Here is a 12,860-nt window from a genome sequence, read left to right on the forward strand (position 1 = left end):
ATTTCTAGAACAAAAGTGAAAAATAGTGCAAGTAGTACTAGTTTGAAGGTTCTGCAACACAAGTTCTATCAAACAAAATTTCTAATTATATATAGGTATATTATGTTCGTTTAAGTTGTCAATTTCATACAATATCTGTCAAATAAATGACGTAAAATCCTAAAACACCTGTTTTAGGTGCAAGTGTAAAATGCATTTTACATTTTTATTTTTCTGTATTTTCTATTGTATTCTTTATTAGGTTAATTTATGTTTACATAGTATATAGCAATATAAAGAAAGCAAGCAAAAGAATAATTTATTTAAAATATTTTTGACATTGACCTTTGGTCGTCAGTCCAATAATTAAAAGTTATGATAAGTATTTAAGAGATATTTTAGTTAAAAAAATTAGAGATTATATTCTGATAGTAGATTATTTCTATATAAATTAAAAATTTTTAAGAAACCAGCTAAACATTTCCATTTAATGATATTTCCATTGAGTATATCTATTAGTTCTGGTTCAGTGAGAGAGGGTTTCTGGAAGAACATGAGGCGGAATTCTTAAAGAATTGGACAACGTCGTAGAAAATGGAGCCGGTTTTCTGTTTCATTGAAGTTACACATTGAACATGTAGGGTTCACGCTTGCTCCGAATCTGTTGGAATTTAGTGAGAACATATCACGTCGGGCTTTCAAAAGCCACATAATTTGGTTCGCTGTTAGGGATTCAGTGAAATAACATCCCCCGAGGGTAGGCTGTAGCTTGTTGTAGAAACGAGGTGAGCTGTTCGCACTTGTCCGTGAATCATTCATTTGTTTTGTGCGCAAATTTAGAAGGAGACAATTTATGTTTTGTAGCCATTCCTGTTTTGTTAGAATGGAAATGAAATTTTCCATATTATGTTGTGATGTTATAGTATCTATCTGCATTTTCCAAAATATCTTAAATCTCATAGTTTTCTCCGCAAGTATTTTTGGCAACCTGTCATCGTGATAATCATACAGTATTCGATTTATGTAGTTTAGATGACTGTTTAAGGTATAGATATGACCATTATCAATGCCAGTTTCCAGCTTCAGTATATATGTTGGGGCATTTTCAATATCTTCTTTAAGAAGTAGAGAGTCAGTTTGTCAATTTCTTCAAAATTAGAGAATTCCCATAGTTGTGATCCATATGACTGTATAGATCTACATATGGCCATGAAAATATTCCATTTAGTTTTGAGAGAGACATTTGGTTTCGACAAAAAGCATTGCCATGTAGTGTTAATGCTATTTTTGGCCAGTTTGTTTCGTTCTTGTATTTGTTTTTTTATGTAAAAGTTTTGGTGTAAAAACAATCCGAGATAAGTATATTCAGAGGTGATTGTGATCTCAGTACCCTTATAATACCATTTTTCATTTTGAGATATCCAGCCCCCTTTGCGAAATATCATTATTTTTGATTTTTCCATATTGGCTTCCATGTTCCACAGTTTACAATATTCTTCTAACCTTTTTATCATATTTTGTAACACATATATTTCGTCTGGCAAGAGAACAATGTCGTCAGCGTACATAAGGAGTCTAATATTTTGTTCATCAATACAGGTACCTCCGCCAATAAAATCGTGCAGGTCATTTAGGGACAAAGTGAACAGAAGTGGTGATAAAAAACATCCTTGTTTTACTCCAATCTCCGTATCAAACTCTTCCGATAGTTCATTCCCTGTGTGTGTTTTCGTATATTTGTTCGATGAACTTGACAATTTACAATTTTTCTTGATACACCAATGCTACGGAGCTTATAAATCATTGCTTTCCTTGAAACGCGGTCAAATCCTGCTCTAAAGTCCACGAAAAGGCATAGCTTTTCTTGTTTCTATACCAGTTCAGGTGTATAATTGAGGATAGGTTAAATAAATTGTCGGTAGTAGAATAATTTTTTGCGGAAGCCGGCTTGGTACTCATTAATTTTTCCATGTTTTTCTTTTCCATTTTTATTCAATGTAAACATTTGAGTGATTTTATAAAATTGAAGGTCAATCTTTACAATCCATTGTCTAAACAGTTTTTGCAGTTCCTCTATTTCGTTGCTATGTATCCCATTTAATGTTTATCGTTAGATCGAATATTACCTTATAAGCTTCTCCACATGCGGGACAATGGTCACTATGATTTACTGCATATTTGATCAGGCCGTACTGCGTGTTCAAAATTCTGCTTCATTTCTTACATTTGTTTTTTTTTTTTTTTTTGTAGCTACCAGTGGATATCGGTCTAAAATATAGGAAATTTATCTTTGTGCATTCTGTAAAATGGTTGTTGCAGTTTTGGTGCGTGGTACTGGCGACTTTGTTGAATACGTCTTTTTACAATGCTTATCTAGATCTCTTTTTGTGGCAAATCTTTTATGGTATATTTCGCAATTAACATATGTTCCTGGAGAGCTCCTGATCGTTTATAACAATTACCACATATTTCACATTTATTTTCAGCAGGTGGTTGAATTTCTGGATGCATCAAGTAAGAATGCCTATCAAGACCTAGTTGTGTGGTAAATCTTGTATGACATATTTCGCAGATATACTCTGTAACAATTTACAAAGGATGTTCTTTTCTCATATGTCTACGTAGATTTCTGTCATTTATAAAACTACTTTCACATGTTTCACATTTATGTTCAGTGGATGTTTTAGTTTCTGGATGCGCCTGGTAATAATGTCTATCAAGACCTATTTGCGTGGTAAATTTTTGACAACATATTTCGCAGATATACTTTGAATCTATAGACGAAGGATGTTTATTTCTTATATGTGTCCGGAGACTTTTAGATTCCGTAAAATAGGTACCACATATATCACATTTATGTTCAGTAGGTGTATGAGTTTCTGGATGCTTCTTGATAGAATGCACTTCAAGACCTATTGGTGTGGTAAATCTTTGATTACAAATTTCGCAGATATACTGGGCATTTATAGACATAATATGTCTTTCTCTCATATGTTTATTTAGATTTTTCTTTTCTGTATAAGAATTATCACATAGCTCACATTTATGTTCAGCAGGTGTTTGAGATAAATTGACAGATCCATCTTTATTATCGTTATGACCATTAACCTCAGGGCCTGGATGCTTCTTGATAGAATGCACTTCAAGACCTTTTGCTGTGGTAAATCTTTGATTACAAATTTCGCAGATATACTGGGCATTTATAGACATAATATGTCTTTCTCTCATATGTCTATTTAGATTTTTCTTTTCTGTATAAGAATTATCACATAGCTCACATTTATGTTCAGCAGCAGTTTGAGATGAAATAATAGATCTATTTTTATTATTATTGACGTTACAACCATTAACCGCAGTGCCTGAATGCTTTTTGATAGAATGCATTTCAAGACCTTTTTGTAAGGTAAATCTTTGATTACAAATTTCGCAGTTATACTGGGCATTTATAGACATAATATGTCTTTCTCTCATATGTCTACTTAGATTTTTCTTTTCTCTATATGAATTACCACATAGCTCACATTTATGTTCAGCTGGTGATTGAGATAAGATTACAGATCTGTCTTTATTATCATTGACATTATAATCATTAACCTCAGGGTCTTCACTATCATCCTCATCTGTGTGCACATCCATTATTTCTAATTTGGGTAAGCATATCTGTTGAGTTGTTGTACCAGTTAGATGTTGTTGTGAAACATGATGATGGTGTACTTCATCATCCTCTGGCAAAAATTCGTCCATTTCTTCCACGTCCTCTTCTTTGATTATATCACTTGCGGATTCATCGGCATTCTCTGGTAAAAATTCTTCCATTATGTCCAAATCTATTTCTTCTTTTTTAATATCATTTCCCATATTTGTAAAAGGTTCAAGTTTTGTTGTATTGTAGGTTAGTGTGTTTGTATCATTGTCAGAATCGTCATGTTTATAATCATTGGCAAAGGGTTCAGACTTTATAGCAAAAACTTCCGACATTTTTACTTGGCATATATTCGTTTTCAATTAAAATTGATTTCACTCCGCAGTATTTAGTGTCTGTAAAAAACAAAGTTTTCTTACGTAAATATTTTTCAGTTTTTTTTTTAAATTATTTTTTATAACAATTCTTGAATTTTATAACAAATTAAGTACAGTTGAACCTCGATTATTCGTGAATCGATTATACGGGAACCTCCATTATCGGGGATGGGAAAGAAATATTGGCATTTTTACCATTTCCTCTATTTTTCGGTATAAACTTCATTATCAAGGAGTAAAAGCACACTTTCCAATTAATTTGATTAAGCAAACAAAATGTAAACAAAAGAAAACCTGAAATTCTCCCATATTACACTATTTGTGTATTAATGGTATCACAAAAACCATGGGACAAAGTCAATTCAGATGAATCTGATGATGATGATATTATGTATTCTTCTAAAATTTGATGGATTACCTCAAAAAATATAATACAAATTGCAGACTTTATTATTTTACAACACTATGCCTTCTTTACAAAAAATATGTTCAAAAACTGCATAGAAACATTGCCTTCATTATCGATTATCCGTAATGCCTCCGGTCCCGACCACCACGGATAATCGAGGTCCGACTGTACTTTTTGTTTATTTTCACCGGCAAAGACCTATGAGCTATGGTGAAGCAAACGATAGTTTTGCCTATCGATGTTATCGGAACAAAAATTCCCAATCTAAAATTCATTGAAATAAATAGAAATTTCGCTGCTTTTCGATTTTGTGTGTGTGAGAAACTAAAGTATAGCACACACTGACAAGCAAAACTGACAGTCATCGAGGTCTATTTCGTGAATATCAAAGTCTAACTGACAAATTTCTTTTGTAATCTCTAAATAATACCGTATGTATTGTATTTCAAACGTTTTTAACTAAATAAAAGTTGTTATTTGCCGGAAAATTGTGCTAAAAGTACGTTGACTGTCAGTTTTGAATGATAGTGTGTACTCCACTTAAATCCGTAGTCACACGTACACATTTTTTTATAAAATAAAAACAATTGCTTTTTCTCCTTTACATTTCTGTGAACTACTTGTGCAAAATATCAAGAAAAGCTTTGACATTTCCGCCATTTTCAACTCCAAATTAATGGTGTTGACAGCTTAACGATAATATCGATAGGAATCGACATTTTAAAATATCTAATGTTGGGAATATCGATGTTTTGCCAGCAATATTTTGTTGAATATTTTTATATGAGGATGTAGATCCGGCCAAATAATACCCAAATATTTTCTTTTACCAGATAAAATAGTTTAAAAATTTATAGTTATTGACATTTTAAAAATTGAGACTGACTCAATTTACGCTCATTGAGAGAATTTAGGTGAGAAGATTTGAGTGTCTATACTAGGGATACGCAGTGAAATGCTATAATCGGTTTTTCGATCATTCGGTTTTTGTGAAAAAAACTGAAACTCGATTTTCGGCATAGACTAATGAAAACATAGACGAAGGAATACTCAATTTTGCGCCGTCAAGCTACTCAAACACGAAAACTCAAAAAAGTTCGAAGACGATTTTTGCGGAAAATGGCAATATTTTCATGGATATTTTTGTCTGAGGATACTGTTCCCATCAAAAACTAACCCCAAGTTGTCTTTTGCCAGAACAAAATATTTATTAACTTGTATTTTTTGGCATTTTATTTTGAGTACCTCTGTAAGCATACTCAATTCGAACATACTCGGTGAGAGCATTCCTTCGTCTATCTTTTTATTAGTCTATGTTTTCGGTTAGTCGATTATTTGAGTGTTCAAAAAGTCGACTTTCGATTAACCGTTAACCGCCGAAAACCGATTATAATCGAATATAATCTACCATTTTCGAACCGTGATGGTTATATGTATAAACAAGTGAGAAAAGGCTATAGTTTGGGGGCCGACTATGTGATACCCTACACCACTACCTCTGTGCATAAAGGCCTGCGTACATAAGCTGCTTTGCCTGATTGCCTTGCTTTGCTGCTTCAATAAAAAAATAAAAGAACAAAGAAGGCCGACCCAATTTCCAAACTGATGGCAACCCAGTTCGAAATTTCGTCTTTATTCTATTATTTTTATTACGTCAGAAATGAAGCAGGTAAGCAAGGCAATCAGGCAAAGCAGCTTATGTACGCAGGCCTTAATCCCGAAACATTTCTTTTAGGGAGATACGAAAGTTTTCACCTATCTGGCTTTTATACCAAATGACTTAAGGCGAACTGAATCAAAATAATTAATATTTATTTTATATTTGACTACTATCGACATCATCAACATCAATATGCTCCTATCTCTATGAGAAAATTTCGTGATGATCCGATTAAAATTCCGACCTGTAGTGTGATTGTGGAAACTATTGCGATATCTCTATTATTTGACCACCTACGCCAACGTATTTTGTATAATTCTAAAGATGGGATTTTTCTACTTTCTTAGTCAGGCTTTGCTTTTAGATGGTCCCCAACCAAAGCTGTGATATTCGTCATTATTATTAAAATCGCAAAATTGAAAAGTTGGGTTCTATTAGCGACTATTGCGATATCTTCGTTGTTTGACCACCTACGACAACCTACGTTACATCGTTGTAAAGGTGATATTTTCTACTTTCCTTGCCAGGTTTTGCTTTTTATAGACGCTGAGATATTTGCTTTGGAATAAAATGTTGACTTTTTCCCCAAATAATTTTTTTGCTCATTCCGACCCCTAAATATTATCCGACCATCACCAAAATCAGTAGGGTTCTTCCTTTGTGAGCCCTCCATTAACCCTCGACATTTCTGACGATCCGATCCAAATTGCGACCTGTAGCGTGATTTCCAAAAAAAAAAAAAATGGAAAAATGGGATGTATTACCGACTATTGCGATATCTCCGTTAGTTGGTCACATACGCCGACGTAGTTTGCATCATTGTAAAAATGGGACCTTCTAATTTTATAGTCAGGCTTTGCTTTTGGAAAGTCTCCAACCAAAGCTATTCGTCATTATAATTATAATAGCAAAAATGAAAATTTGTGTTTTATTTACGACTATTGTGATATCTTCGTTGTTTTATCACCCACGAGAAACTACTTTACATCATTAGAAAGGTGATATTTTCTAATTTCATTGTCAGTTTTTGCTTTTGGTATACCCCATACAGAAGCTGAGATATTCGCCTTGAAAAAAACCTTGTCATTTTATTCACATACGTTTTTTGCCCATTCCGACCCCTAAATATTATCCGACCATCACCAAAATCAGTAGGCTTCTTCCCCTCCGGGAACCCCATCAACATCCAAAATTTCGTGACGATCCGATCAAAATTGCGACCTGTAGCGTGATTACAAGGTTTAGGTGGACAAACGGACGGATTGACACATAGCCAGATCGACTCAGCTCGTCGAAATATTCATTTTGGTATATATAAGTATGGGTCTACGACCATTATTTCGATGCGTTACAAACTTTTTGGCCAAAACCAACTAATAATACCCTCCCCACATAGTGGTGTAGGGTATAAAAAGTACCGTCGATTAGCACAACCAATAGTCAACTACGACTAATAGCCGACCGCGATTACGAATAATAATAAACTACGACTACTGGTTGACTACGAATAATAGTTGACTCCGTCTTCCGAAAGTCTATTAAGAATAATCGATTATCCGGTTTTCGCACATTCAATAGTCGACTACGACTTTTAGAAATTTTACGGCTAATAACCGATTAATCGATTAACCGAAATCGATTTTACGTATCCCTAGTCTATACTTTTATTAGTCTATGGTGCAACTGAAATATTTTAAGAAAATGTATAAACAACACAAAGCAAATTACATAAGTCTGCCTATTATTGCCACTACCTTATTAATTGTGCCTTGCTTCGAATTATTCTGAATAATTTATTCAATGCAATGTCTCCCATGGTAAAATACTGTCAGAGCAAATCAACATACACACTCTCATTATAATCCACAAACAGTGCTGGTGTTTTTGACATTTCAAATGATTTCTTCGGTATACATTTCCTCTTTTATATGGGGTGTTATACACTAATATAAAAATACCTTGAATCTGATTTTATGTCAGCTGATATTCGTTAATAACACTTATTTATTGATAATTTATTATATTTTGTTATAAACGTCAACAAGAAATTAAAAGTAAATAACGCGTAGATACGAAGTGAAGAATGTTGCCGTTCAAACTATGCTCTGTTGTCGCTTTAACAAGAGACCCAAGTTTTGTCAACACTGTTGACTTTCCACCCCAAACTTGGTGGAATTGACATATGTACGTGAGAGAGAGGCACTGGAGGCTGAGAGGAAATATTAGGTGTGTGCGATAACTTTCCCAGCAATAATTACTCAGTCAGTTCCAGCAACCTCTCTCAGTGAATTTTACTCTCTCAAGCAAGAAAAATTGCAGAAAGTTATCGAACAGAATTTTGCAAAAACTTGCAAGAAAATCAGCTGTTTCTGAAAATGTATGAAATGTGTTTTTGTTTCATTAGATATTTTAAACCAAACAGAACAAAAACATACATTTTAAAATTGCATCTTACTTATTTAATGCTTCAATCCTATCCACTATCTAATGTGCAATTGTGAAATTTTCTTGGTCAAAAATGTTAACATTTCGATTTGTTTACATTGAACAGGTGATTAAAAGCCAGCTGATCAGACTTGCAAATTTTTGCGGGATAAATTTTCACAGCAAAAATTTGCAAGTTCTCAGTCACAAAACTCTCCAAACTCGCTCTCTTTTGCTGGATAATTTTGTTATCGAACAGCATTCAGTAAAAATTTCTACAAATTTTTGGTTTATCGTACAGACCTATTATCTGTGTTCGTTTACTCAAATTGTTACTGGATGTTGTTCGTTTACTCTACATTACAATACAAAAGACTTTAGTTGATTACAAGATGTTGCTGTATTTGTACAAATTATTGAGTAAACGAACATACCTATTGTTGATCTCAGGCACATTTAATAAGGTAAATGCAACGGAGAAATACCACTGCGTAGAAACATTTGACGCAATATGATCTGTCAAAAATCTTAAACAAGACAAATTAAATTCAACGAGTTTAAAGAATTAAGGACCAAATAGATACAGTCCGTCGTGCGACGCGTTGAGTGTTGAAAACAACAACCACATGAAAAATATGTAAGTGACAGGGATGCCAACTGTTTCGAGGTAAAAATCGCTACAGCCACATACGCCACATAGGTCTGTAGCGATTTTTACGTGAGGCTTTACAGAAACTGATGTTTTTACCATAGACTAATAAAAAGATAGACGAAGGAATACTCAATTTTACGCCGTAAACCTACTCAAATAAGAAACCTCAAAAGAGTTCGAAGACGTTTTTTGGGGAAAATGGCAATATTTTCATGGATATTTTTGTATGAGGATATTGTTCCCATCAAAAACTAACCCCATGTAGCCTTTTGCCAAAACAAAATATTTATTAACTTGTATTTTTTGTCATTTTATTTTGAGTACCTCTGTAAGCATACTCAATTCGAACATACTCGGTGAGAGCATTCCGACGTCTATCTTTTTATTAGTCTATGTTTTTACGTTACAAAACAATTGCAATAAGTATTCTTCAATTATTATAAGTATTCTTTTGTTATAGTTTGGATTTACCGAACAGATGATTTATAGCGATCCGGTCAACTTCAAGTTACAAGTGATAATTGAATTTCAAGGAGGAGCTTCTTGGCATTAACTATCAATGTAAAAATTGTATTTTTAAATGCATCCTAAACAACTCACTGGGTTTTAAATGTCAAAGCCACTGCGTATACGTCAAAATGTTCACCTGACAAAAAGCTATAATATAAACAGGCTGTAACACCCTTAAATGGAAATACCCCTATGTCGTAAATTCTGATAGTCCCTGTCCACACTAGACTAATTTCATTAAAAAATTCATGCAATTATGCGTTTCTAGATCGAGAATGATCGAAATCAAATTCACTCTAGTGTGGACCGGAACATAATTCACAAAATTTGTCTGGACCTATGAATTGCGAATTATCGTGGTTCTATTGTAGATCAAATTGGTATACTAATTAAATAGCTCCTGCAATAAATGAAAAATGAAACATATGGATAATTTTTTTTTAACATTTTTATTAAATGTGGGCATTTAAGAGATTTAAGATTTGATGAGGCCGGACTGCGTCTTTAAAAGTATGTTGCATGGTCCATATTTGTACTGTGGTATCTGCCCGTGTATATTGGCCCAACAAATGAGAAGTTTCCGTACAGTAATAATCCGTAAGTCCATTCTGGAGAGTTGTTGCTGTAGATTTGGCGAGTGGTACCGGCTACATAGTGTTACGGAATTAGATTTAACTAATCTCCGTGTAGATATTATTTTATTCCCCAATACGATTTGTACCAAATAAAACAGGGTTCGTTTCAGATTACGTTTCTACAATGCTTTATTTACTTTATTACACTTGTTTGCAACCGACTTGATTTGTTAAGCACACCGCTTTCCGTCTGTTCAGTTTGCAGTCTAAAACGCAACTAACTCATTGTTGCTGATCCCACTTGTATTTATCAAAAAATCTCCTTGTTCGGGAATTCTCCAGAAAAGATCTGGTAACCCCTCGAATCTGTGCCACAAACAGACAGACGCACAATCGCAGATGGTCTGATGTAGAGCTGGCAAAAAATCGATGGCACTATCGATAATATCGATTATTATTTAAAAATTCAATATCGATAGATAGTTCTGCCTATCGATATTATCGGAATAAAAACCCCTAACCTGAAATCCATTGAAATAAATATAAATTTCTGTGCTTTTCGGTTAAGTGTGTGTAAGAAAGTAAGTCCGTAGTCACACGTACACATTTTTCGGTAAAATAAAATGTATTTTTTTTTATATTTTTTATAAAAAAGCAGTTGTTTATTCTCCTTTACATTTCTGTGACTACTTTTGCATAATTTCAAGAAAATCATTGACATTTCCGCCATTTTCATCTCCAAATTAATGGCGATGACAACTTAACGATAATATCGATAGCAATCGATATTTTAAAACATTATATCGAAAATATCTAATGTTGGGAATATCGATGGTTTGCCAGCTCTAGTCTGATGGCCGCCTTAGAGAACAACCACAGTCCCATACATATACGAGTTACAAACACAGAAGACAGCAATGACATAGTCGACTATCAAACCAACATACAAGAAAGTACAACAAAACAAATACAAGAAATAGCAAAATAAACGATAATTGCATGCTTATGGCAAAACAAATAAAAAAAACAAACACAAGCACATCAATAAAATGTTAAGTAAGAACTAGAATGATGAAGAGAATTCTATCCAATATTTGTTGTTGTAACTTGATTTAATCAAATTAACTGCTCAATAAAAATTTACGTTACAAATTAAATATTCAAATTAACGGAAATTAAACTAAATTAACTTAAACCTAACAGTTACATTCGTAACAATAGTTTAATGCATCATTTTACAATGCCTATCAAGGCCACATTGTGTGGTAAATTTTGTATGGCATATATCGCAGATATACTTTGTATCTATTGACGAAGGATGTTTAATTCTCATATGTTCCCAGAGAGTATATGATCGTTTATAACAACTACCACATATTTCACATTTATGTTCAGTGGGTGTTTGAGTTTCTGGATGCGCCTGGTAAGAATGTCTATCAAGACCTAGTTGTGTGGTAAATCTTTTTTGGCATATTTCGCAGATATACTCTGTATCTATTGACGAAGGATGTTTAATTCTCATGTGTTCCAAGAGAGCTGATGATCGTTTATAACCAAAACCACATATTTCACATTTATGTTCAGCAGCTGGTTGAGTTTCCGGATGCGTCAAGTAAGAATGCCTATCAAGACCTAGTTGTGTGGTAAATCTAACATTACAAATTCCACAAATATATTCTGAATCTACATACGAGGGATGTTTTTTTCTCATATGTGTCCGTAGATTAGTACCTCCTGTAAAACCTATACCACATATTTCACATTGATGTTTTTTAGCAGGTGTTTGAGTGGAACGGGCTCCTGGATGCATCCGGTCAGAGTGCCTATCAAGACCTGTTTGTGTGGTAAATCGTGTCTGACATATTTCGCACATATACTCTGTATCTATAGACATAGGATGTTTATCTCTTATATGTATCCGGAGTGATTTAACTTCTGTATAAGAACATTCACATAGTTTACATTTAATACGAGATTTAGCTTCTGTATGCATAATTTTTGGGGAATGAGCTCCTGTATGCATCCTGTTGAAATGTCTATCAAGACCTTTTTCTGTGATGCATATTGTATTACATATTTCGCAGATATACTCTGTGTTCATAGACACAGAATGTTCATTTCTCATATGTCGACGTAGATTTTTTTCGTTTTTATAACAACTACCACATATTCCACATTTATGTTCAGTGGGTGTTCGAGTTTCTGGATGCGCCTTGTAATAATGTCTATCAAGACCTATTTGCGTGGTAAATTTTTGACAACATATTTTGCAGATATACTTTGAATCTATAGACGAAGGATGTTTATTTCTTATATGTGTTCGGAGACTTTTAGATTCCGAATAACTACTACCACATATTTCACATTTATGTTCAGTAGGTTTATGAGTTTCTGGGTGCTTCTTGGAAGAATGCAGTACAAGACCTACTTGTGTAGTAAATCTTTGATTACAAATTTCGCAGACATACTCAGCATTTATAGACAAAGGATGTTTTTCTTTTATATGTGTCTTTAGATTTTTCTTTTCTGAATAAGATTTCCCACATAGTTCACATTTATGTACACGAGCAGATAAAATAACAGATCTCTCCTTATTATCACTACTGATCTCATGGCCTTTACTATCATCTT

The 12,860-nt window shown here is 33.6% G+C and overlaps 3 protein-coding genes across 10 annotated transcripts in view; 1 reads left to right on the forward strand and 2 right to left on the reverse strand.

Moving 5' to 3' along the window:
• LOC141403800 (uncharacterized) overlaps nucleotides 1–8,306 on the reverse strand; it is a 40,215-nt gene extending 31,909 nt beyond the window's left edge. The window contains exons 1-2 of one of the 2 annotated variants that reach the window (XM_073986778.1): nucleotides 8,027–8,306; nucleotides 158–4,017 (exon numbers count right to left, since the gene is read on the reverse strand). In XM_073986778.1, the coding sequence (XP_073842879.1) occupies nucleotides 2,569–3,957 (1,389 nt within the window). In that variant the 5' untranslated portion in view covers nucleotides 3,958–4,017; nucleotides 8,027–8,306 and the 3' untranslated portion in view covers nucleotides 158–2,568. Of the gene's footprint in view, nucleotides 1–157; nucleotides 4,018–8,026 lie in introns of those variants that run through there. The other variant, XR_012412895.1, reaches the window with a different exon arrangement.
• LOC141403759 (uncharacterized) overlaps nucleotides 1–12,860 on the forward strand; it is a 567,712-nt gene that overhangs the window by 389,823 nt on the left and 165,029 nt on the right. The gene's annotated exons all lie outside the window — the stretch shown is intronic.
• The window catches only part of LOC141403762 (uncharacterized), a 43,009-nt gene that overhangs the window by 24,599 nt on the left and 5,550 nt on the right, over nucleotides 1–12,860 (reverse strand). The gene's annotated exons all lie outside the window — the stretch shown is intronic.

The sequence above is a fragment of the Musca autumnalis genome, unplaced genomic scaffold (genome assembly GCF_047663935.1).
Source record: "Musca autumnalis isolate F117 unplaced genomic scaffold, ASM4766393v1 scaffold_4, whole genome shotgun sequence".
In the NCBI taxonomy this organism is placed as follows: domain Eukaryota; kingdom Metazoa; phylum Arthropoda; class Insecta; order Diptera; family Muscidae; genus Musca; species Musca autumnalis.